The sequence below is a fragment of the Vicugna pacos genome, chromosome 4, assembly GCF_048564905.1.
Source record: "Vicugna pacos chromosome 4, VicPac4, whole genome shotgun sequence".
In the NCBI taxonomy this organism is placed as follows: Eukaryota; Metazoa; Chordata; class Mammalia; order Artiodactyla; family Camelidae; genus Vicugna; species Vicugna pacos.
Window position 1 is genome coordinate 75,924,606 of NC_132990.1, and position 24,821 is coordinate 75,949,426.

General features: G+C 45.3%; 1 protein-coding gene across 2 annotated transcripts in view; it reads right to left on the reverse strand.

Annotated features, from left to right (window-relative positions):
* Positions 1-24,821, reverse strand: part of MED27 (mediator complex subunit 27) — a 186,519-nt gene that overhangs the window by 46,286 nt on the left and 115,412 nt on the right. For both annotated transcript variants that reach the window (XM_006216603.2, XM_072960341.1), the window contains one exon: positions 16,493-16,586. In XM_006216603.2, coding sequence (XP_006216665.1) covers positions 16,493-16,586 — 94 coding nt within the window. Of the gene's footprint in view, positions 1-16,492; positions 16,587-24,821 lie in introns of those variants that run through there.

Sequence of the window (24,821 nt, forward strand, 5' to 3'; positions counted from 1 at the left end):
CAGGCCTGATGTGCTCTAGGAGCAGTGAGGAGGCCAGCGTGGCTGGAGCAGCACGAGCCGGGGGCAAGTGGTAGAAGATGGGGTCGGAGACAGTTTGGGGAAGGAAGGGGATCGTGAAGGGCCTTAGACACGGTGGTAAAGATATCTCTAAGTGCGATGGAATGCCAGCAGAGTCTTCTAGGCAGAAGAGTGACATTCCAAAAGTAGCAGTACTCTAGCTGCAAAATGATTACGATGTGTGACAAGGCCACAGAGGTGCCAGGGTAGAAGCTGAGAGGCCAGTGGGAGGAGGCTGCAATACCCCAGGTGAGAAAGGACAGCAGCTTGAACTGGGGTGTGTGGTGGAGCTGGTGAGAATACATTCTGGATCATATTCTGGATATACTTCCAAGCAAGAACCCAAGAAATTTACTGGTGGATTGGCTGTTCAATCTGAAAGAAAGAAGAGGCAGAGGCCACTCTGAGAACTTTGATCTGGGCAACAGGCAGAATGGAAGGGTCGCTTCCTGACACAGGGACCACTTCCCAAACGCAAGTGTGGAGACATCGACAAGCACCTGGGGCTGAGGTTCGGGGAGAGACCTGGACGAGGATGCGTACTTGGCCGTCGTCAGCAAGTAGAACATATTTAAAATCCTGGGATGGATGAGGTCACCCAGGGAGTACAGACAGAGAAGGGACTAGACCCAAGAACCGAGCTGGGACACGCCAATGTTTGGGGAGGAGGACGGGGAATCTATGAAGAAGATGGAGAAGGAATAAGCAGTGAAGGGGGAGGACATCCTGGATAAACAGTACCTAAAATTATGAACGTTAACTTCAACGAAAAACCCGACAAAGCCCCTACAACAAAATGCCACCTGACCATCCTCACACCTCTGTGACTGAACAAAACGGAGGAACAACGGATGCCTGTAACATAAGCAGGAACACCAAGGAGTCTCCTTAAAAGCAGGCATTAAAGGTAGTCAACACGTCATTTTAACTAAAAATACATTTCAAGAGTGAGGAAAAAAAAGAAGGTGAGTATTTTCATCTATGTTGAAAAAATAGGTCCCACGTTACTGTATAGGATTTTTGAACAGAAACAGAGGAATTTTTCTTATATACAGAATGTCTAAGATTAACAGCCACCACAGTAATGAAGTCATGAGCGAGGCCCACACAGTTTCAGGATCTTCAACAAATGTCTGGTAGAAATCACGGCAACCCACTGCCCCCGCCCCCTCCCCGGCTGACGTTCCTGAGCTCGCCAGCGGCTGGCACGGCTCCGAGTATTAACCAGATGATATTCACAGCAACCCCACAAGAGAGGGCTCGGATCTGCTCCATTTTCCACCGGAGGAAATGAGGGCATGGAGAAACTGAGCGACCACTCAACATCGCACGGCTGGAAGTGGCTGAGCAGGGACATGAACCCTAGGGGTCCAGCCCCAGGTTTGCTTATGAGCTGGATTAACTGCGATGGTGACGAGAATGATGACGACCACTGCTCCTACAACCACATACAGCACAACTAGTTACGTGAACTTTAATTAAAATTCAATAGAATATAATTTGCATAATTAATAATACTACAGACAATATTAGTATAAATTCATACCCATCTTTTAATTCAATTGCCAACAGAAATGGATTGCATACGTCACTTTTATTAGAATCGAGCAACTGTTTTATCTCAGTGTGCAAACACAATGAAAAGATTAAGTGCAGGAAAAATCAACTCTGTAGATTGGGATTAGAGAGTAAAGTAAAATACCAAGATAAAGTGCTTTTAAAATCAGTTGAAGACTTAACATAGCTCTGGAAGGATTCAATTATTTACATGCTTGGTCTATGCAGTGTAAATCCAGGCTAATGATCTTCCATTGCTGTGTATAAATCTGAAGCAGGACAAGCCGATTGTCTCGAGGAAACAGCAGCTTGGGCTCCTGTGTTAATAACTCTTCAAAACAAAGACGATGATTCGGGAAGAGTAACATCGTTTTGCTCCACATTACTGACTGCAGTGGGTACTGAGAGGAATGGCTCCATTTGGTCAAATACGAACTTTGAGACAAGCTGCCAGGGATTCAAAGGCTCTACTGATCAATATCATTGTTCTTCTAATAACGAGACCTACAACAACAATTTACAAGGTCTCTTTGTCCTATGGAAATGATGAGGCCCCCAGAGAACCCTTCTTCTTTGTAGAGTTCCCTGTGGCTGGTACCAAGGGCTACGCAATGCTGCACAACGAGGCCGATCACAATAGATGTTCCCGGGCCCCATGGTTGCCAGGCTCTCCTCAGACGCTCTGTGCTCAGTGGCGTGTGATACTGTGGGTGCTGTCAAATGCATTTTAAAGCAAAGCGATCCATTTCAGATCAAACCAAGACACCTCTGTACACGGCATACCCCTCTAATACAGGACTCCAGGAGCCCAAAGGAAGGAACTATCTCAGCCGAAGAAGTACGAGTGGGCTTCCTGGAAGGTAACACTAGACCTCAATCTCAAGGAAGGCACAGCAGTTTTGCCAGAAGGGGCAGGAGCGGGACAAGGGTGCCACAGTCAGAGGGCGAAGCAGGCACCAAGCACAGAAGCAAACGGGCGTGCAGTGTTTGGGGAATCCCGTGGTTCCTAGGGAGCCTCTGGAAAGGAGGAGGTACCTTCTCCTGTCACACAGTAAGCTGGCACTTAGCAAGTCTGGGGCCAGGGGTGCTAATCCTTCTCCAAGACATCACCGATTCCATCCAAAGAGGAACCATCCCATCCAAAACGCCGCCAGTGCCTCCACTGAGAAACATTAGAGGATACGTGGTAGGGTAGAGGCAGGTGGGGGGAAAAGAGGTTGGAAAGGTAAACTGAGGTCAAGTTAGAAAGATCACATAAGCTTCCCTGAGGAGGATGGCTCTATCCTGCAAGCAGTAGGGGAGGAGGCGCTCACGGTGAGACCTGCCCTTTGGACAGTGCATCAGGAAGCGTGTGGAGGTGGCATTTTGTGGGTACGGGGGTGGCTCCTGCTAGAGATTTCAATTTGGGGTCATCTTTCACATCGTATTTGATTAACAAACATTTGCTACAAGAATGAAGGTAAGTGTTGGAACACAGAGCTGCCGAACTGAGGCGGGTGTAAGAAGCAGCCTGGAAGCCAGGTACCCTGAAAATAGACCCAACACTTTACCACTGAACACAGCTGAATTCAACCAAAACAAACAAGCAAACAAACAAACCAACCAACCCCGTCAAGGCAGTTGCGGTTTTACTACTTTTTAAGGTAACTGTGCATTCACTAAACCCCTTTTTCTGAATTTTGAAAACACTGTTCACCCTGCCTCAAAAAGGCAAAAGTGCCACCTGTTTCCACCAGATACTCATAAATGTGTTCATAGTATTTAAAAACTAAAATCCAATAAAACTCCTTTGGAGTTGGAACCACTTTCTCCAACGTTTAAGTCCACTACTGTAGATGCTAGGCTCACGAAATAAACCTGGTAGACTTGGCAGGATGGACTTCCCAAATCTGGGGGGATAAATGCAACTGAGATGTGTTGAAGGGAACTAGGGGTCTGAATTATGAGCTTTAAGGGTATCATCAGAAATGACAGAACCTGGCGGGGAGGGTGTAGCTCAGGGACAGAGCGAGTGTCTAGCACGCACAAGGTCCTGGGTTCAATCCCCAGTACCTCCACTAAAATAAATACATTTAAAAAATCTAATTACCCCCCAAATTAAAATAAAAAATTTTTAAGAAAAGAAATGATAGAACCTGGTAATTACTGGCATATTAGCATTTGCCAGGGGAAAGGAGGGGGGTCTATGGTAACTAACAAAGCTATCACTAATTCAGACTAAATATTTTTAGGGAATCTGGGGACACCATGAGCTACCATTGTGTCCTGAACACATTCATATAACAGATGTAAGGGCACCACTATCTCTGGGAACAACTGTGTTCAGCTAATAGCAAAAGAAACAAAAGAAAAACATATTCCTAGTAAGTGGTATTTGTAAAGGAGGGAGGGAGGGAGGGAGGAAGGAAGGAAGGAAGGAAGGAAGGAAGGAGAGGAAAGAAAAGGACCATAGACATAATTTCACCTGATGTAAAAATCTAAACATGCATGCTTAAAAATGTTAACCTCTTATTTCGAAATAATTCTGAACAATTTCAGACTTGCAGAAAAGATGCACCAATAGTACAAAGAATTCCTGTATAGCCTTCACCTAGAGGCCCTATGTTAGTGTTACACTGCACTAGATGTGTGCACACATCTGCCATCCACACACACACACACACAGGTGTGCACACCAACACTCATACTGTCTGTTATTAACTTTTACCCGTTCATTTTATCACTCACTAGTGATTCCTGATTCTTATGTAAAACAGTTATTACTATGGTGGCTGCCAAAGTTTCTAATTCTTTCTGCATTTATTAGTTCATATTGTACTGTGTGGAATGGCTTTCCCATAGCTATTTTTAAGTTACCCTGATACCTCCCATTTCTTTCTTTCTGTCTGTCTTCATTCATTTATTTAAGTCAGTATGGACACACAGATTATAACTGTTTCTGTGGGTTATAATCCATTACTATCACTATTTATTTGGGGGCTCAATGGTCCCAGGCTTGGCCAACAGGAGCTTCTTCAAATGGGCTTCAGTGTCCATGTGACACAGCCCCATCACTCTGTGAGCACTCCCCCTGCTGCAGCACAAGATGTTCCAGGTATACCTTGTACGACCCCCGCTCTGTAATCAGTCTTTTCTTCAAGGAGCCCAGTTCTCATTAGTGAGAACGATGTTGAGAAACTAAGATGGGGAGAACAGAGCCCTGGAGTCTCACAGCTTGCAGACCTTCTCAGTAGACAGTTAGGACATATGTGCACACGTGTATGTGTACACACACTTACATGCACATCCATGTCAAAAACAATCAGTTCATATTGATACTTCCAGTTTCACCAACATCAAGAATTTATTCTGGCATTCTCCCTTTTTTGTAATGTCCCGCTCTAAAAGGGAGAAACCTGGTTCCCATTATTCACAATGTATTTCCTTATTTGCTCAATCCTAGAATACACATAAAGTAGCTTTAGAATTGTTAGCCCACACCCCCTATGAAAAACTGGCAAACTACGCAGAGTTTAAATATTCATTCACAGACTTGACAATCCTTAGCTCAAGGATTTAGAGTCAAAATGCTGTGATCAAAGGATACGAGGGTTAGCTCTCCATCCCTTCCCCAAAGTGTAGTCACATTATTCATTTGAAATATGGTTAGGTTTATTTATTCCTATTAGCACTCCTTTATTAAAAAACCCACTCTATTCAATTTTACTTGTTTTTTTTTTGCATGTGTGAAACATTACTATGGTTCTAAAGTCAAAACTATACACAAAGGTATTCTCAGAGACATGTCCCCCTCACTACACACATCTGTCTTGCCCTGTTCCCACCCACCTCCCTCTGACCAGCTTCTTTCTTTCAGCTTTATCATCTTTCCTTTGTTTCTTCTGCAAATGAGCAATAACAGATATTTTTTTTTATCCCCTTCTTCCTTACAAAAGAGGAAGCATATTAAGGATACTCTTGCACTTGTTTTTTTCAATATACCCTAGAAATCACTTCCGGTGAGTCACAGAGGTCTTTCTCATTCTTTTTTAAAGACGAAAAAAGAAATGGCGTGGCCGTTTCATTCAATCACTCTCCTCTGCACAGGCATTGAGGTTAATTCTAGTATTTTGCAATCACAAACAAGCTGCAGTTAATAACCCTGTGCATATGTATTTTCATATTGTTGGAGGTGTGTCTCCGGGGTAAATTCCTAGAAGTGGCATGCCAGGTCAAAGGGTAAATGCATACATAGGTTTACCAGACATTGCCACAGTCCCTCTGAAACACTTGTACCAACGTGCATTCCCACTAGCAGTGTGTGATAGTGTCTTTCCTTACAGGCTCACCAACAGAATGCGTTGTTGTACTCGTTAATTTCTGCAAGTCTGGTAGGTGAGAAATGGTACCTCGGGCGCAGGTTTAATTTGCATGTCTCTAATTATGGGTATGGTTGAACATTTCTTCATATGGTTGAGCACCATTTATATCTTTGGGTGGGGTGAACTGTCTGTTCCTTTCCCTCCTTTTCTATCCCATCTTTGGTCTTCCCCACTTAAGAGTTAAAACATGACCTTAGGTATCTCAGGCCTGTATCTGTGATACATGTAAATATTTTCTCCCAGCTTGTCAGCTGTCTTCTGACTTTGCTGGGTTTTTTTTTGCCACCTCAGTTTTTTTCCCTTTTTATGATGGAGGCCCTGTTGATGTCAGATGCCACCTTTATCGCATGCTAAACTTTCAAATGTAATTGAGTCTATTTCTGGTCTATTTTATCCTACTAGCCTGTTTACCTATCCACGAGCCAACACCACACAGTTTTAATTATAGAGGCTTTTCATGCCCAGCAGGACAACGTGCCCTGGTAGCTTTTCTTATTTCAGTCTTCTATTCATTCTTGCATGCTTCTTTTCTATATGAACTTTAATACCAACCAGTGTGAACTCTTTTAATGAGTACATTCTATTCCTTCACATTTATTGATATGATCAATACATGTGGTCTCAACTTGGTCACAGAACTGCATAGTTACTATGTGTGTCACATGTCCAGTGCTTCCTTCTCTAAGTGACGTTTGCTTTGCCTGCCCACCTGGTTACTTATTGATTGATGGTATTTAGGAAGGTTGATATTTTTGTTCTCATGCCTACCTTTGCATCTATACATTTTAATGCCCTTAGACTCCCACTTTCTTAGATACCATCTGAGAATTTCATTTGTCAATTTTTAATGGTATCTTTAAATTTTATCTATTACATATGTAAAAATCAATGGGCTCATTCTACTTTCATCTTTTCCTATCCCTTCTCTCATTTTTGTTTACATTATTTCTACTGTGTTAAGAGCACATAACATTTATACATTATTACCTGACTCTTATTACCACCTTTGTTTTAGTCTTATGTCAGCAATTAATGCTCACTATCAGCCCTTGGGCTGAAGTTTCCCCACTCATCTCTTTCTGTGTCAATCTTACCCTCCAGTAGATTCCTCAAGGTGGGCTACTGAGTACAGAATTCTTGTATTAAAAATGGTTTTTCTCTGATACTTGAAAGACATATTTATCTTTGATTCACACTTTCTTTGAAAATGCTGCTGCATCGTTGCCTTGCTTTATATATTGTTTTTGAGACATCTGGTGCCAGTCTAATTCTTTTGCCATGTAAGTTATTTGAGTTTTTGCTTGGAAGCCTTGAGGATTTCTTCTTTATCTCTGAAGTCTGACAGCATCACTAGAATGCACCTTAGACTAGACTGTAGGCGGTCAGTTTTCCCCAGTACCAGGGAGCCCTTTAAAGGTGCAGACTCAGACCTTTAACTTCTAGGGATTTTTCTTAGACTACAGTTTTCCGTATTAGTTCCTCCTGTTCCATCGTTTTGTTTTCCTTCTTCATGGACTCCAATTATGTACGTGTTGTTTCTTCTTTGTGTTTCCCTTCAACCACTTTCTCTCTGACCCCTTCTACTTCTTTCTTTATCTTATTTTCACTCTCCTGGTTGTATCCCAGTCTTTCTTCAATGCCCTTTATTGAACTTCATTTGAATCTATTTCTCCTTGAGCATCTTGAAATTTAGTCTTAATTTCTGAGATAATTTTATCATTTTCCTGGGTACGGTAAATCCTTTGCATTTTGTCATCTTTCCCGCTTACTTCTGTTTTTAATTTCTGAATCTCTGATTTCAGGGTTTGTTTTCTCATCTCTTCAAATGCTTGAGGGTATTCAAACCAGTCTGGAGTGCCGTCTGTCTTGAACAGTTTTCTTCCGCTTTGTGGTGTTTGTTTCCTTGGTTGGGGGGGTGGGGGTGGGATGTCTTTAGTTAAAGTGTTCATTCCTTCAACAGTTTATTATAAAAATTTCAAAACATGTAAAAAGTTGAAAGAGTTGTAGGGTGAACACCCATATTCCACGGAGCTGGAGTCTATGACTGCTGTCACTGTGTTCTATTGTTTTATCACTTACATATTAATCTATCTATCTTCTCATACATCTTACTTTTTGGAAGAATCTGAAAGTTGCAGACATCAGTATTCTTCACCCCTAAACACCAAGGCAAGCACATGATAAGCGGAGTCTGACATTTGGTAAAACAAATTTTTTTGAGGTTAAAATTTGCCTCCAATAGAATGCATAAATTTTTAGAATGCACCATTCTCTGAATTTTGGCAACTGCATAAGGCCATACCACCACACCTCTATCAAAATGCACAACACTCCCATCCCACCACCATGAGACGCCTCCTTGTGCCCTTCCCAAGCCGAGGGTGCTCTGCCGTCCCGGCTGGCGAGCACCGTCCGATTTTTCTCCACCTTAGCTCTGGCTGTTCTAAAACCTCACAGAATGCAATTATACAGCGTGCACTCTTCTGTACGATGCGCTTTTTCGTCAGCAAAGGTTAGCACAGGTGACAGCAAGGACCTGTTTGTTTTTTAACTCACACGTAGTTTGGAGCGTGGGTGTTTTTGGTTTCTTTGTTGTGTTTATGGTGTTTATTTGTTCTTGTTTTTCTGTATTGTTTGGAAGATATATGGAGAGACTTGAACTGAGACAGCCATCCACAACATTTCTTACTGTGAACATTCTCAAACATAAATGAAGAGATATTGCTTAATAACCACCCAGGTTTAAAATTTTCAAGGTTCTGCCACATATCCTTTGTTTATCCCCTGCTTTTTGTTGGTGAAGTATTTTAAAGCACACATCATATATCATGTCATTTCAGCTCTATGGACCTACCTTCAAACAACAGATCTTTTGTTTCATAACCATGAGGACATTATTAGATCTAACAAGATCACCAACAATTCCTTGGCACCATTTGAAATTGAGCCCACATGCAGCTCCTTCGGATTGCTTAAAAAAATACTCTTTTGCAGTTGGTTTGTTTTGAATCAGGATTCAGACAAGGGCCACACTTCACATACTGCTGTTAAGCCTTTTAAGCATTCCACCCTTCCCACTTTGCCCACATGATTGACTTTGCTGAAGAAACTGAGTTGTCCTGTGGAATGTCCCACATTCCTTTGACTTTTACTTTTTTTAAACTTCAGAATATTTAATCACTAATAAAGCTCCATTCATACCACTGTCATTGCAACAAACAATTCTAGAACCATTTCTTGAAACTTAGTTTGCTACACTGTTATTGAATAATCTGCTTAAGCAGCAGTTCTCAAACATTTTGGTCTCAGGACCTCTCTCCATTCTTGAAAGTTATTGAGGCCCTCAAGGAGCTTTTGTTCCTGTGGGATATAGCTGTTGATATCTACTGTACTAGAAATAAAACAGAAACATTTAAAACGCAAGACTACAGGAGCCAACAGGTGTCAGCAAGATGATGTCATGTCACAGGAGGTAGTCTCTGGGACACTCCACCGTGAACCTGTGAACGAACGAGAGTGACAAAGGAAAGTGGGGTCCTAGTATTGCCATAAAAACAGTGCTGACTTTGTGGCCTCCCTGAAAGGGCCTCTGCAACCCTTGTTGCCAACCCATAATCTGAGAACTGCTGTTACAAAGGAAGGATCTGATTTTTGGAAACAAATGTCTTTTGGAACCAGGTTTGATAAACCAATTTTTGACCTGTCAAAAGTGAAGCAGAACTATAAAAACTGACTTCCCTTATAAAATGGCTTTTACCAAAAAAAAAACCCACCCAAAATAACAAAGAGTTTCAGTAATACTCTGTGCTGTGACAAAAAAATGGGTGTGCTGTGTTAAAATATGGGTACAGATGCCTAAAGTGAGTGCTGGAGCATCACAGAATTTCAGTCCTGGATGGTCTTAAGAAACTTCTGAAGGACAACTAAAATTATTATCTAAGTCTCTGTATGTTGGGAAAAATTGATTTTACTACTGCAGAATTGGTGGTGGGGTGTAAATGAGGGCACCTGTTCAGGAAACATTTTGGCATTTTCATGGGAAGCTGACTATCTGTGTGCCCTAAACCAGGGGGCACAACTTCGGCACCTTAACTGGGGGCTGGATAAGTCTTCGACGTGAGGACTGTCCTGCTCACTGTAAGACGTCTGTCAGCAGCATCTCTGGTCTCTACTCACTAGAGGTCGGTAGTACCCCTCCCCCCACAATTAAAAACACTTCTAGACACTACCAAATGTCCACTGGGAGGCAAAAATCATCCCCACTGAGAGCCACTGCCCTAAACCAAGTACTGTTCTCCTAGGAGTAGCTCCAAGGAAAAGTTTAGCCCATGGGGCCCAAGGAACACGAACAAGAATGTTCAAAGCACACTGTTCATAATACACAAACAAAAAACTAGACACAAATCAATGACCACTGACAGAAAGATGGATAACCAAATTAGGATATATTCATATAATGGAATACTTTGTATCGGCAAAATGAATAAGCTATAGCTAAACCAACAATCTGAATGACATTTAGTTAAAAAAAAAAAAGAATGTCGAGTGAAAAAATGAAGTCCCTGAAGACAAAATGTGATACCCTTTAAAGATGATTAAGTTAAACAGGCAAAATTAAAGAATACACTATACATATATATTCAGGAACACATATAGTTGTGTTAAATCCTCCCTCAAAAAAGGAAAGAGAGTGACCACCAAAGGGAGGGACAAGAGTCCCCAGCAGGGCCGGGGCCGGGGTCGGAGGCGGACACTCCCCGCCAGGTTTTAGACACGTCCCAGCTCTGGGGCTGGGCATTATAACTAACTATGCAAGGGCCACGCCGGGATCAGTGACGACAGTGTGATCCTCGATCAAGGACTCTGATCAATTTTACCTTAAGTTAAAATTTAAAATATAAAATTCCCAGCACTACCCCCCACAAGTCTGAAAGGCCCAGAGTCTGGTCCCTGCCGGCCCGGAAGTCTCACCTCCTCCCTCTCTTCCCCTCGCTCCCCATGCTCCAGCCGCCACCCCCTCACCACCCCCGGTTTCACCTGAACACACCGCTGCCCCCTGCTGGGGCCTTTCACCCGCGCTGCCTCCCCTCCTGCAGTCTCTTCTCTCAGAGGGCCTCTCCACACCCAGCTCCACCCGCACAGGGCCCTCGGTCTCTCTCCAGCCTGTCCCGCTTCCTCCCCGCTCCAGCCCTGTCACCCTCTACCATCATCTCAGACCACAACTCAGGGGCCTCCTGTCCGGTGACCATTCTGAACTGAAGGCAGGCTCCGCGCGTGCAGGGGCTCTGGTCAGTGCTGGACAGCACCCAGCACCACCCTTCCTCTCCCGGTGCCCAGAGTGTTTCCGGAACAAGCACAGGGATGCTTCAGCAACCTAGCTCGCGAGAGTCTGACGCTCCTCCTAGGATTTACCACAAAGACCCCTTCGCTGGAACTCCAAAAGCACGATGGCTTAAAAGCGCTGCACAGGTGACCCGAAGCTCGGAAAGGTGGCTTTTGGGCTCCACCCCAGAGCTGCTGGATCTGAATTTCTGTGCTGCCTGCCAGGAACGTGCCTTTTCCACAAACTACACTGGTGAGTCCTAGGCCTACTAAGGTTTTGGAACTACTGAACCCAGCAGGGCAATCAAGGCCCAGGTTAGTTAAGCAGTTTAACTGCTCCCGTCTTCCCTGTCTCAGAGAGCCTGGGATACAGTAGTATGAGATAATGCGTCTAAACGGTTTAAAACAGATGTGTCATTCAAAAATAAGGCACCAAGATGCTAGAGAAATTGAAGGTTAGTTAAAACTATATTAGAGAGATTGACAAATGAGTTTTATCTGTTGTAAATCGTGTAACATATGAAGAAAGATTACTTTATAAAATATTAAGATATGTTTCAAATGCCATGGATGCAGCTTCATCTTTTTCTTCTTTTCTTACATTTTTATACCTAGTGGATCAGTCAAAAATTGCGGATTAATATTTTAAATGCCGAAAGAAGCCAGCTGCTTGTTCTAGTCTGACTCAGTTAAGCTCTTACAATATTTTGACTGTTGGAAGAAAATTAATAATGGGATGTTAGGCGGCAGATTAACTGAAACTAAATATCAACATAGCTAGGTTTATTTTGGGATGACTGAGCTCATCTCCTCAAAGAACGAAACAGGATTTATTCTGTCACGAGTTATTAACTTACACAGCACCAAAGCAGCCCCCCAGCAGAGTGAGGGAGCTGGCCGCAGTGTGGTTAAAGGCTGTGCAGGAGGCCGAGGGGTCGGGTTTCACGCTGGCTAGGACTTGGCCGGTACAGGCTCTGTTCCATTACCTAAGGTTCATGGAGACGCCAGAAGGTCGAGGCCACAGCTGTCCTGGGAGTTCTGGAACCAGGTTAGTATCAATGCCTGCTCCTTCCCCTCCCTGAGTAGCAGCCATGAGGGCGTGGGGAAACCAATACATCCGCTAGAGAAGGATGCTTCTGTCATTTGTGTATTCACTCAGCAAATACTAACTCAGTCCCATCTGCCCTCCCTTCCCTCCCCCGGCTCCAACTCCTACACCTGCCCTCCCTGTGGGTAGATGAGCAGGAAGTGGATTCGCGCCTGTACCTCCAGGTCAAGCACGGGGCTCTGGCTGGAAGGTGACTGCTCCCAAAGGTTCCGAGGCCTCCAGGCCAACGAGAAAAGGCAGGCTTAGCTTTAGATGGCTAAACTGACCCCCAGATCACTTTAAAAAGTGCCAATTCTATATACAGTCCTCATGTTTTCCTTTCTTCCACATCGTGTAGAAACAGCTGATGACAGGCTGGGGGCTCCCCGTTACGGTGCATCCAAGGCACCTCGCTGCTTCTTGGCAGTGATTGCTTGGTGAAGGAGGAAACCAAAACGGGACCAGCAAAACTACCCTTTGTTCATGGAATACTCGAGTATATGCCATTTTTTCCCATGCATGTGCACAAATAATCCGAAAACCTCTCTGTGCTCAAACACCAAAATCAGAGGAGATCCATAGCGACAACAAAGTCAGAGGGACATGCTGACCGCGGAGGCCAGGCCATTTAGCCAGAGCCATTTCTGGGCCCATCTGTACACCGGTGTGGCCACTGTATCTCACAACTTAAGTGACTCTTCTGGAAAAACTGTGCCCCACTGCTCCCAACACTCGCCTTCCTCCAGCCTGCACTGGCTCTGTGGCTTGGGCTAAAGCTTAAAAAGATACCCTGCTGTAAGTGCAAGCACGCTCACACCACCACTATTTAAAAAGCAAAACCGGAAACGACTCAAACATGCACTGACCGGAGGAGGAATAAAGCGTGCTCAGCTGCAGAGTGGACTGGGACCTAACACCCGAGACAGCCAAATCACCAGCGACAACCACCAACGCGACACGTCTCAGAACCAGTCACACAGCACGACAGTTTTATAAAGTTCAAACTTCAACAAAGCTCAGTGATACCTTATCTAGGGATACATGCCCACGTTGTAAACGGTACTTAAGAAAGGAAGAGAAGGGGAAGCTTGGCAGGACGGTGGTGATTCTGGGGGGAGAGGCAGGGTCTGGGGAGAAGCACATGTTGGTTGTGTTCTGCTTCTCTGATTGAGTGGTGAGTCACGGGCTGGTCACTACACTTTATAATGGACAAACACGTTACATATATTCCTTTGTATGTATCATATTACACAATTTGAAAAAATTAAGGAAAAAAACGACCCTCCTGGTGCCTGGTAGTCTAAATCTTACTCCCCCTCATCATGAATGACAACAGAGATGGGAGGAGGAAGCAGCCTGGAGGCGGGAAGCCGTGTCCGGGCTGCATGAGCCTGGAGAGACAGCTGCCTTGGTTTCCTCACTTGTAAATGGAAACTGGGGAGGCTACCTCGAGGGCCACCCAGAGGGTGTAAGAGACGAGCGCCAGGTAAGCCACGAGCTCGCTACTGGGGATGCGTGTCTGGAGGGAGGCTGCTTTCTCAGCCCTATCTCTCTTCCTCTGGGGACTGACCCCCCCACTCCACAGTCCTGTGCAGCTGCCAAGGGAGGACGTGTCCCCACGCCAGGGAAGGAACGGGGGTGGGTCGGGCGGCGTGAGCGTTTCTCCCGGGAGGGGTGAGCACCGGCACAGGACGAGAGGCAGCTGATGCCAGGTCACCTGGGCCACAGAGTCCCAAAGGGACGGCTGTCCTGAGCCGGCACCCCTGGGGCGACTCTGGTTTTGGTCCCTCCTGGCAGGTCAGCTCGCTGTGTCTGTGAGCATCCAGCATCATTAAAAGGCAAAACGAAGACCCAAACCCACCCTCTTCCTGCTCAAGTTGAGCAGAGCAGGTTTCTGTTGCCTGCACTCAAGGGAGCCTGGCCGACTCAGGAGGAAATGCAGTTTTATTAAAAAGCACACAGGCACGCTGCAGGCCTCGGCCAACGCAGGTAAAGGGAGATGTCAGCAGAGACTGCTCAAATGTGTCCTGCTTCAGCAGCTGGTCCCGCCCCGTCAGTCTCACTCGATTCCCAGAGCATTCAGAGTCCACTGCCTTCCAGATTAGCATGATTCACTCCCGACAAATCTCCAGAAAACAACTTCTGACCCCTGCCTGAAGCTCGTGCGGCGGGGTTCGACTGCCCACAGCACAGCCCCAGCCTTCTCCACCTGTGAGAGGGAACAGGTGACCAGCAAGGGTCAGGGGAGGTGGCAGCTGCCGGTCCTGCTCTCCTCCCAGGTGAGGATTCCCTTCGACCTCGGAGAAGAAGTATGTGGCTGCAGCAAATGGCCTAGAGATCTGTAATTTAATAAAACACCACCTTTTTAAAAGTGAAGAAGCCAAAGACAGCGATTATGTTAAAAGGATGGTTATCCACCCGGCAATTTGAATCTGAGTCAGATCACACACTGCTTTTCCTATAAACAAGCACCCTGTTATGTGACTTCCCATGTCACCCAAGAAAGATAACAGCCAGCCGGCCAGACGCAGAGTGCTCTGCATCAGCCACTCGTGGCAGTAAAACCAGCACATATAAAACAGGATTCCACTCTTGAGTCGAGTCCCTAAACTCTCCCATCAGTCTATTAAACAGAAGCTCCGCGAGAAAGCAGATGAGGCTGGCAGGTCATTGTGAAAAAAAGCCAGCTTTCTCAGGTGGCAGTGACTCGAATGTCTCAGACCCGTTTATCCACAACCCCCGTTCTCTGCGCTCGTTCCTGTCAATGCCAAAGTCCTACCTTTATCACGAAACGGAAGCTCAAGGACCCAGAGATAATTTGAACAAAGCTATCTCACTGAGGATGCTTTCGTTTCTGTCTTCATTAACTCCTTGGTCCCTGTCAAGTATTCCCAAAGCAGGATTTATGTTTCAGCCGCTGGGTCCTGAGGACCTGAAAGTTCGACAATTTGTACGTTTAACGAAGCTGAAACTATCGTGTGTTTTACAGACAGATCCGAACTGTTTTATTCTTCCATTAAGAGAGCACTGTTATCTCAGTCCCTGTGTTTTTTTCAACTGAAAGAATTTTAAAGTAGCTTGTGACCCGGCTGAACCTCACTAATTTTTTCTCCCACACGAAATACCACCCATTTAATAATCCCACATCTTCTCCTCCCCTAAGAGAAAACACACACACACGTGCACACACAATAAGCCTGTTGTCTTTGGGTGAACGGACTGAGTGAACAGTAACTCATCCTGGGTGACTGGCTATTTGTAAGAGTTTATGAAAGTAAAATGCTAAACTATGCGGACTTCACACCGGGCCCCGGAGCAGCAGGGCTGGAGAGACGTAAAAGACACCAGCCCTGAAGCTCACCTTCCTGATATGCATCAAAAATCACTGCTCTGATTCGACTTATTCTGCTTTCTGTAAAGGTGGTGGCTCCTCAAAACCTGTGCCCAGGGAAGTGGCCTTCCAGCGTGTATTAGTTCACAGTGTTTAGAAACGCGACTCATCGCTGAAGTTTCTACGCCTTTCTAACTACTAACATAATCTGACATTTCTATTCCACTTTCTTTCCCAAACACACCTGTCTTTGGTGAATTTGTGCAAATATAAACATTAACGGTGAGGCTCACCATGTCAACCTGCTTAAAGCAAACCCCAAACAGAAACAACAAAATCAGAAGCTGTCAGTGACAAGGTCTCAGAACACTTTCTTCAAATACGTAACAGATTAAAAAAAATGATTTTCCACAGAACCTGTTTCTGTTTTAAGAGGCTGTTTTCGTGAGCAGGATCCAATAGCCGAGCATTCCTGCTGTCTTTGGGTAACAACGTAGAACAGATTCACCCAAACCATGAACTGACTTACAGGTGAAAAGGTCTCACGCTGTCTCTCCTGTCTGGGTAACTCTCAGATGGCTCTGTAATTTCATTCAAAAGCAAGGGTTCAGCATGCAGAATGCTTAACCTACACAATGCCAGTAAAAAGAAATATGCTATTCACCACCAAGCTGGGATTTAATTTCCATTCTAGAGATCTGACAACACAGAAACAGATTTAACCTTGAGGCCAATTTTCTCTCACATGTCCCTACAAATAGGTCAGGAAGCACTCACCAGAAGCATGGCCGATGTTCCATTGGGTCTGGATAAGTGGATGGACATTTCAGGAAACATCCTGTCAATGCGGCTGATCACGTCATCAACGTATCTGGGTGGGAAAAGAAACACACGTGTCTGAACTGGAACCCTGGTCGCTGAAGTACAAATCTACAGCGCACGCAAGACTTCTCTTTTCAACTTAATTTTTCGTCAATGAAATACATTCTTAAGAAGGCAAATGCGATTTACGAGGCTTTTTAGGAGAAATACTAGTCCCCAGCTCTTCCTCCTGCCTTCCAGAACTGCCCATTTTTTAGCGATTTCTTTTGGTATTTGCCTTCGTCGTTCCACGTGATATGCTTTTAATGCTAGTTCTTGGTTTTTCATTTCAAGGTATGACCTCATGGCTTTCTTCCATAGATCAGAATTTAGCTCTGCCTCCTTTCTGGCCACTGGGCTCCAATCGCAGGGCCCCTCCCTCTGTCCTGGTCCAGGGATGGAAGCAGCTTCTTGTTTCACTCACCTGTGCTGGCTTCACTGTTCCCTGCTTGGCTTCTCATCTCAATCACCTGAAAAATCAATTCTCTGGATTGAATTCCTTTTGTTTTAAATACCTGAAGTTAGTCCTGTTTTCCTGGTTTGAGTCTAATAAATTCAGATTATATCACAATTTTTGCTTAAATCAGTATTTGTTGTTTACATCCTGAAATCTCTGCGTATATTTTTTAACAGCCGAGCCACATAGTGGCTCATAAGTACATTCATTTACTTGTGCAGTTTTTTGTTTAACTGGATTTTCATTTGATTAGTCTTCTGCGTACCTATTACAGTTTTATCCCTTAAACTCTCTACCTGGCTCTAAAATTCCTCTCACTGCAGACAAACACATCAGACAATCTATCAGCTCCATTTTTCCTTGGAAACATTCCTCTGAAAGGCAGTCCTTTGTTCTTCTGGCCCAAAGAACCTGTATGTCTTAAAAGTGTTAATCATTATGGAGATAACTGACACTAAGCACTTAGCATGATGCCTGGTGATACCGAGGACTCAAAAATTATAAATACTTCTATTGGTATATCATGGGCATATGCTGCAAAAACGTCCCCTCTCAGTCGGGACAAATCCCTGCCCCTCCCCACCACCAGTGGAAGCTCATTCAGAAAACGCCATCCCACGGCATCAACAGAGCTGGGTCTGGCTCAGATCCTCCGAGAATAAAATCATAGCAGCATTTGTGCTCACCATCCAATCACAGGGACCCAAAGGGGACGTATAATATAATAGCTGAGACGCGGATCTATCTGTTAAGGATTTTACATTGGATTTCGTATCCATTGGATATGACAAATTAAATTACATGTCCATTAGATCAGGGACATAGAAAAGCTATGTTCTCTTGGGAGAAGAGGGAGGGCAGCTCTCCACTCACAACATGAAAAGATTTTAGTTTTAAACCTGGGGCTCATGGCAGGTAGCAGACAACGTAACACCATTCGCTAAAAAGTGATCATCAGTGTATGAGCCATGGAAGGCATGGAGTAATCCTGTGATTAACCTATCCGGTTTTCCTTAGAGAATGGTATACCAGTTTTAAACTTGAAAAAGGACCTGAAAAAGGAAGAGGAAAAACTTCAGAAGGCCCAGCGGTTAAGTGATGACAATGGTAAGACTGGAGCAGAGACAGGTGAGAAGAGGAGGAGGTGAGCAGAAGGCTGCTGGCTCCTGGGGAGAAGGGAGCTTCGGGGACACCTGGAGATTCTTCAAGTATGCAAATGGCGTTTACAAACCGGGTACCAAACAGCTACCTTCCATCTCTAGACGGACCCTAAGAGGAGGACATGGCATCAAAAAGCGACCTAGCTCAGAAAGAACAAGAGGCATTTCTTAAAGGTAAGACGTCATTCTATTGATTTTGAAAATGGTTTAGAAAACAATCTTTCCTGGGTGGCTAAGAACCAGACTGACTAAGACATCACGCGGCAGCTCCCACGGTCGCTTCCAGATTTACAGCTTCACGACACACAACCTTGGCTCTAAGCTTAAATGCTATAAAGGAGGTGAAAAGATGAAGAAAGGAGGAAATTCACTCATTTTTTTTCATTACCGCCTGTTTCTTGAAGTGGTGGAAGACACATGGCAAACTTCCTGTCAAAAGTTTACACCAGGTCACTGGAAACATTTCTGCATTAACATACTTCTTTGCTAACTCTATGTGTGTGGTTTACACCATTACTTCAGCCCCAGCAGGGAGCAAAAATCCACGTCCTGCGTGAATGGAGGTCATTGCTAAGTGTATGTTAATAGGAAGGGGACGGGCAAGGTCTTTTGCACCGATCCTCAATCAATAGTCATCATAGCTCTGGACAGCAGAATGCAAATGAATATGCAGAACTTCAGCACAAAGGGAACGTCATAATTTGCTCCCCCTTGTATCTTTCACCTTGAAGGTTTCAAAACACTTTCTAGAAAACTTGTCTCTTTCGTAGGCTAGGAATTTAGGGGAATGGGTAGGTTAGGAGATGATTCCAGAAACCAAGTTCAGTGTGTAGATTTTCAGGAGTCTATGCCAGCTAGCCGACTTTGCTTGCTCTTCGTAGGGGTCCGAGTTCTCCGTGGACAGACAACAAAAGCTCCTTGCCACTTCTGGACTCCTTTATTTATGACTCTTTATAAAGGAAGGGCAGTGGCAGGAGAAGAACTCCTAGGGAAAGTATCTGCTGCAGACATGGGAAAGCAGAGAGTCTGAGGCAGGAGTTTTTGTTCCCTCCCCAACTAATGATCTCAGATAAAGCTCAGCAAACTCAATCCGAAGATTTTATTAATCTTGTAAAAATGCATTTCAAGGAGACTGTTTTTCATTCCCGTGCCTAACATAAAGGAGATGCAAATTTCCTTTTTACAGGTGACACTATGTATTTGCCAAAAAGAGAAAGAGAGAAAGTCAGCTGCATCTTTAACTGACGAAAACAATGTCTGAATCCTAGAAGCAAAATCAAAACATTTCATTTTCAAATAGACCCAACCTTCAAAACGCAGATCCACCGCTAGTGACTTGACAGAAATAAGGAAAGCTTGGAATGGCAAATTAAAAAGCTGGAGGCAAGATGACATTTCCTTTCCGCTGGGGAGAGCGGGGGACGGGGGGTTCGGTATGGGAGGTGGTCTCGGTCTCCTCCCGGATGTGCCCTCCGGCGTGTACGGCCGGCTCTGAGCGCAGGGCGGAGGACAGGTAGGAACAGCGCCCCCCCCCCCACTTGCACCATATGCCGCGCTCCGTTCTGCGGCAGGATGGAATTACTTTAATTTTTACCTTTGGAATATAGGCAAACAAGCACTAACACAGCAGTGGTGACTAGTTTACACTTGAGCAGACGCGGTGCGGAACGACATTAATTTAGTGCCAAATTGAGCAGTGAGTCACAATTTGCACATATCTGTCAACCTGTTAACAGGGTAATAACTTGGAAAGATCGCTGTTCCTATTTACATTACAGAGGCCTTTAGAGAAAGGAGAGCTGGCTGGTTCTTCTGAAGCGCTCGGCTGATCAGCCGGTCTGCTGGTCCAAGAACCAGGCTTTAGAAGCACAAACTCCTGTAAGTCGCAGGCTTAGACCAAGGTGTGAGTCGTACTTCCAGGTGGAAAGTGAGCTTCTAGACGACCAGAGAAGGCCGCCTCCCCGTCCTGCTCCCCAGTCACAGTCAGACTCCCAGCGGTTTCTGACCGTTTTTCCCAGCGCGTCCGAAGGCTCCTTCTCAGGACTTCCAAAGGCTTCCTTAGGATGAAGCTTCAGTCTCAACTATTCCCACACCTCTGCTGCAGCAGGAACAGTCACGTCATTCTCAGATTTCTGGCATTGAGCTCTGAAGCCCTGGAAACCGTGTCCTCTTCTGATTTCCTCCAAGTAGGTTGGCGTGCTCCTTTAAAGGTCCTTAATTGGAAAAGTAAAGGACACTGGGACCTCTAACTCAATGTCCCCTTCAATCTAGGCACTTAACGGCATCTCCAAGAGGTGGTCTGCATAAAGTCCCCTGTGACACAGCTCACAAGCAGCCCCAGGCACTTTCGGACCTCCAGGTTGTTTCAAACCCAATGACCGATGTCTCCACCCAATTACCCCACTTCAGCCTTGTGAAATGACATAAATATTTCCTCTGAAACCTAAAGGTCATTTGATTTATCAGTGTCTTCAAATCTTTCTTGGGTCACAGATCCCTTTCAGAACGTTCTGAAAAATAAAATACATGTCTGCACAAAATTTTACATGCAGTTTTCCACAGTTGATAGGACTCTCGAAGTCATTCACGGGCCCCGAGTTCAGACACAACTAGACCTATCCGAGAACTGAGGTATCTGATGTTCTTTGTTCTTTCCTGAATGGTAAATTGTATTTGTCAATACAGCTATTTCCACTTCAGAAATGTATATATGTATTCCTATGTCACAACCTAGAAGTGAGCCCAACCGAAGGGGAGTACTGGGGGCAAGGAATCTAACAGCTCCGATCATCTTACAGTCATGCTCCCAGGCTGGAGCCCACGGTTAGTGTATGCTCGTTTGTTGGTTTTTAAACTACTATCTCTCGCTGTTAATCTTTCCAACAAAGGCAAGGACCTACTCCCATAACCTTAGAGGTCATCTGAGAGCAACTACTTCTGGCCTCTGAAGCCACATCACCCGTGCTTTATAGCGGCTCCTGGCTCGTAGAGAGAAAGTGCTGCCTGCTTTCTGCATCACTGCTTAAGGCTCAGCAGGGTCAGAAAGTCAAGTCTCAAGTCCTCAGGGGCCTGCGAGGCCCTGCAGTCCAGCTGCTGCGCTGCCCCGGCCTCGCCGGGCCTCCCCCTCCTCCCATGGCCCTGGGCCAGCTCGCACCGCCTTGGACACCGGCACGTACTGCGTTCTCTGCCTGAAGGTTTCCTCTCACCGCTGCTCCCACCCCACACCCAGGTCAGCCCTGCTCAAGTCTTTGGGTTCCAGCTGAAATGACACTTCCTCAGGGAAACCTTCTCTGACAACCCCCTGGTAGCGGTCAGTGAACCACATCTTCCTCCTCACAGCACTTTTTAATTCTCTCTGTGTCTCCTGTCCCCGACTGTAATCAAGCAGTTTCTTGAGCGGTTATTTGTTTAATGTCTATCTTCCCAACAGGACTCTCCACGGGAGCACACGACTGCCTTCTTCAACGCCCAACCCCAGTACCTGGCCCCGGGGCCGGGGGCCCACCAGGCACTCCTTAAGTATTTGCTGAAGGAGTAGACAGGACGTTGAAAGTAAGCTATGCAGACCCCAGTCAGGCAGGTATGAAACAACTAAAATGCAAAGTTCTCTGCAGCTGATGAGATTGCGGTGCAGAGGAGTTCATTGCATTAGCCATCAAAACTCAGTAACAACAGCAACCACAGAGTCCCAGAGAACCAGCCTCAAAGAAGGCAGCAGACATTCTTCGAAGCCTTGCAGCTTAATATGCAGCTACAAAACCCCTGCACCTGTTTTAGGAGAAGCTCACTGCCTCTTAGAAGCAAGAGCCTTCTGAAGATGTGCACTGCGGTACTGACATGCCTGTTTTCGAATGCTTTTAATGAACTAATTAATTCTGCAAAAACATTAGTACAAAGATGTGTGCTACCAAATCGGGATTACAACACCAAAATGATAACAGAACAGGACGTGGAAGACATTTCTAAAGATACCGGGTTTTGCAAAACATTAATTTTCTCCCCTACACATTAAAATAAATTGCAAAGTATTTGTTATTAAAGCCTTAAAATAACTTGCCGGACAGATGGCTTAGTTCTCAAAAGTCTGACCCCTCCTCAAAAGGAAAAAAAAACCCAAACCCCAACAAACCTGGACTCCAGCCAGTGATTCCCGTGTTAGTGAGATGTTTAGCAGCTCAAACGAGATTTAAATAGCATTTACCCTGCATAGTGTGCATGATACATGCTGTTCATTTTCTCCACCCATAGAAAATTTGAAAGTTAGGAATGCATGTATTAATAAACCACTTTTTTGGGGGAAAGGGTAATGCCCAGTAGATAACAAAAAGAGAATAATTTGCACCATCTGAAACGATTGCAGATTTTCCTCCACACCTGTCCAAACTGATGAGCCCGCCGCCAGGACTCTGCAGTGGGTGGAAACAGAAGGGGGCTGGTTTAATTACTTCATGAGCATGAGATTGCCTGAAACTCCGACTATCAATCTCAATACGCTGAGGAAAAACGATCGGGGAACTTAGGTCAAACGGGCTCACTTCTTCCCTTTTGGTCAAACTTCTCAGATTTGTAAAATATTGGCATCATCATGTCTGTGGAAGGTTTTTGGTTATTCTTTAGCTGCACATAAAAAAGCAAGACTAGACGCGTTAACAGACAGAAAGAGGAACGTTTGCTTAGCTTTCTCCACCATCTCTCCCACACCCCCTCCCTTACTATCTCTACCCAACTAGCTACCTACCTACTGTTTTTCTCTTTCAAAGAAAGATACTTAAAACTTCAAAATCCATTTATGGGAACTCCACACCTGAGCAGACACAGCTGCCAAGAGCAGGAAGAGGGAGTGGAGCCAGGCCACAGCAGAAGGCGGAGCCTTCCCCTCTTCTCTCCTGAGCAGCTTATGAATTTTGTACTACACGAATGTGTTACCTGAACAAATTTAAGAGAACACTTGGGCAAGCAAACAAAAGCTACCTACATTCCCGAAAGTTGAAATAAATGCACAAAGACTCACCCCACACTGAAATATAAAGACAAACCTTCCTCCTTCTATCGGGTGTCAAGCAGCGCAGGAAGCCCGAGGAGTCTGGACGGGAGCATGGGCCAAGCACCGCCGCAGACACAGAGCTCTGCTTGCACACGCCTCCGCGTGGCTGGCGGTCAAGGGCTTAGTCTGTGAACTGTCCACGTTGTAACTACTAACAAACAAGGATTGAGCGCCTACAGCCCTCGGTAATGACTGTGCTCAGGGAGCGGTATTAAGCACCAAGGGTAGAAGAGCCCGTAGTAGCTGGCTGGCGGCAGGCTTCCCGGGAGAGGCGGACAGGTCCCGCCCGCGCTTTCTGCTGGAGGAGAGCCCCCCGGGTTGAGCGGGAAAGTAGGCCTCGCTCTCCAGTTTTCAAAGCACTTTTGTATTCTTTACCTCATCTGCTCTCTCACCGACCCTGCGAAATAAGGGCAAGTGTAAAACGCCTGCTTCATAAATGACAGAAAAAGGAGGCTAAATGACGTGCCCAAGGTAACCGCACAGCTGAGCGGCCGCGCTGGGCCCAGAGCCCAGGCCTCTGATCCCCGTCCCAGGGCTCCCCTGCGTGCCGCAGTGCTTTCAAAGGTCTGTGAGGATTCCATGGAAAAAGCAGATTGTCTTTTTGTCATTTCCCAGACTTTATAAGACAACTGAGAAATTCTTTTGTAGCATACTCACAAAATGGAACCAACGTATGATTTTCTCTCTTCTCATTCAGTGAAAATCTACTCAGTGCCTAACTGAGCCTGGAGTCTCGGTCTCTGCCTTCATGGGGCTGACACTTCACTTGGTTATAAGCCATTTTCCTTCAAGGTTGCAGGCTTATGTCCAGAAAAAAAAAACAGGACAACTAAGTTAAATTTCCTTCCAACTTCCTCTTGGGATAAAAACGAATGTGCAACTTTGGTAGGTTACAAGAAGGGGCGAAAAAGTGAACACTTGTTTTGCACTTTATTTTATATTAATAACTAACAGGTAGATGTTTTTCTAAACTTCTTTTCTTCTTGCATTATAAGTTTATTCAGATGTTGACAGATCCCAGCTTTTCCTTAAATGTTTATATAATGTATTAAGCTTAGGAAAGAACTGTAAGTTCGCTCAACTTCTACCTCCAGAGAAGACAAAAAAAAAATCAAACAAAAGACACCCATATTGAGCTTTCCAGCAATACCAATTAACAAGTTATTAAATCAGTCATCTCTGTCAGAGCTGCTACAATGACACTTAGAGCTCAGATGGGTGGCGATGACTGTCAGCAATTCACACGTGAGAAAGCACCCCTGGCCTCTGACTTTCCACCAGGGAGGCGGCTGGGCAGACAGTGTGCGCTGAAGGCTGCACCCTTCCTACACTCCCACAGCTTTCCTTCCTGGCTCCGATGACAGCTGCGGACCGGTCACCACGCGCAGACCGGCCTGTTCCGATCCGGCACTTCTCAGCAAGGCTTTCATGTGGCGACTGGGGCCAGTGACAAGGAGTTTGCTGAACGTACACACACACAGAACGAGACCTCATTCCCATTTGATTTTTTAACGCCCCGGAGCACACACACTGTAGCCTTCACACAGAGCATGCTAATAATCACTGGACACACGACGTGTTCCC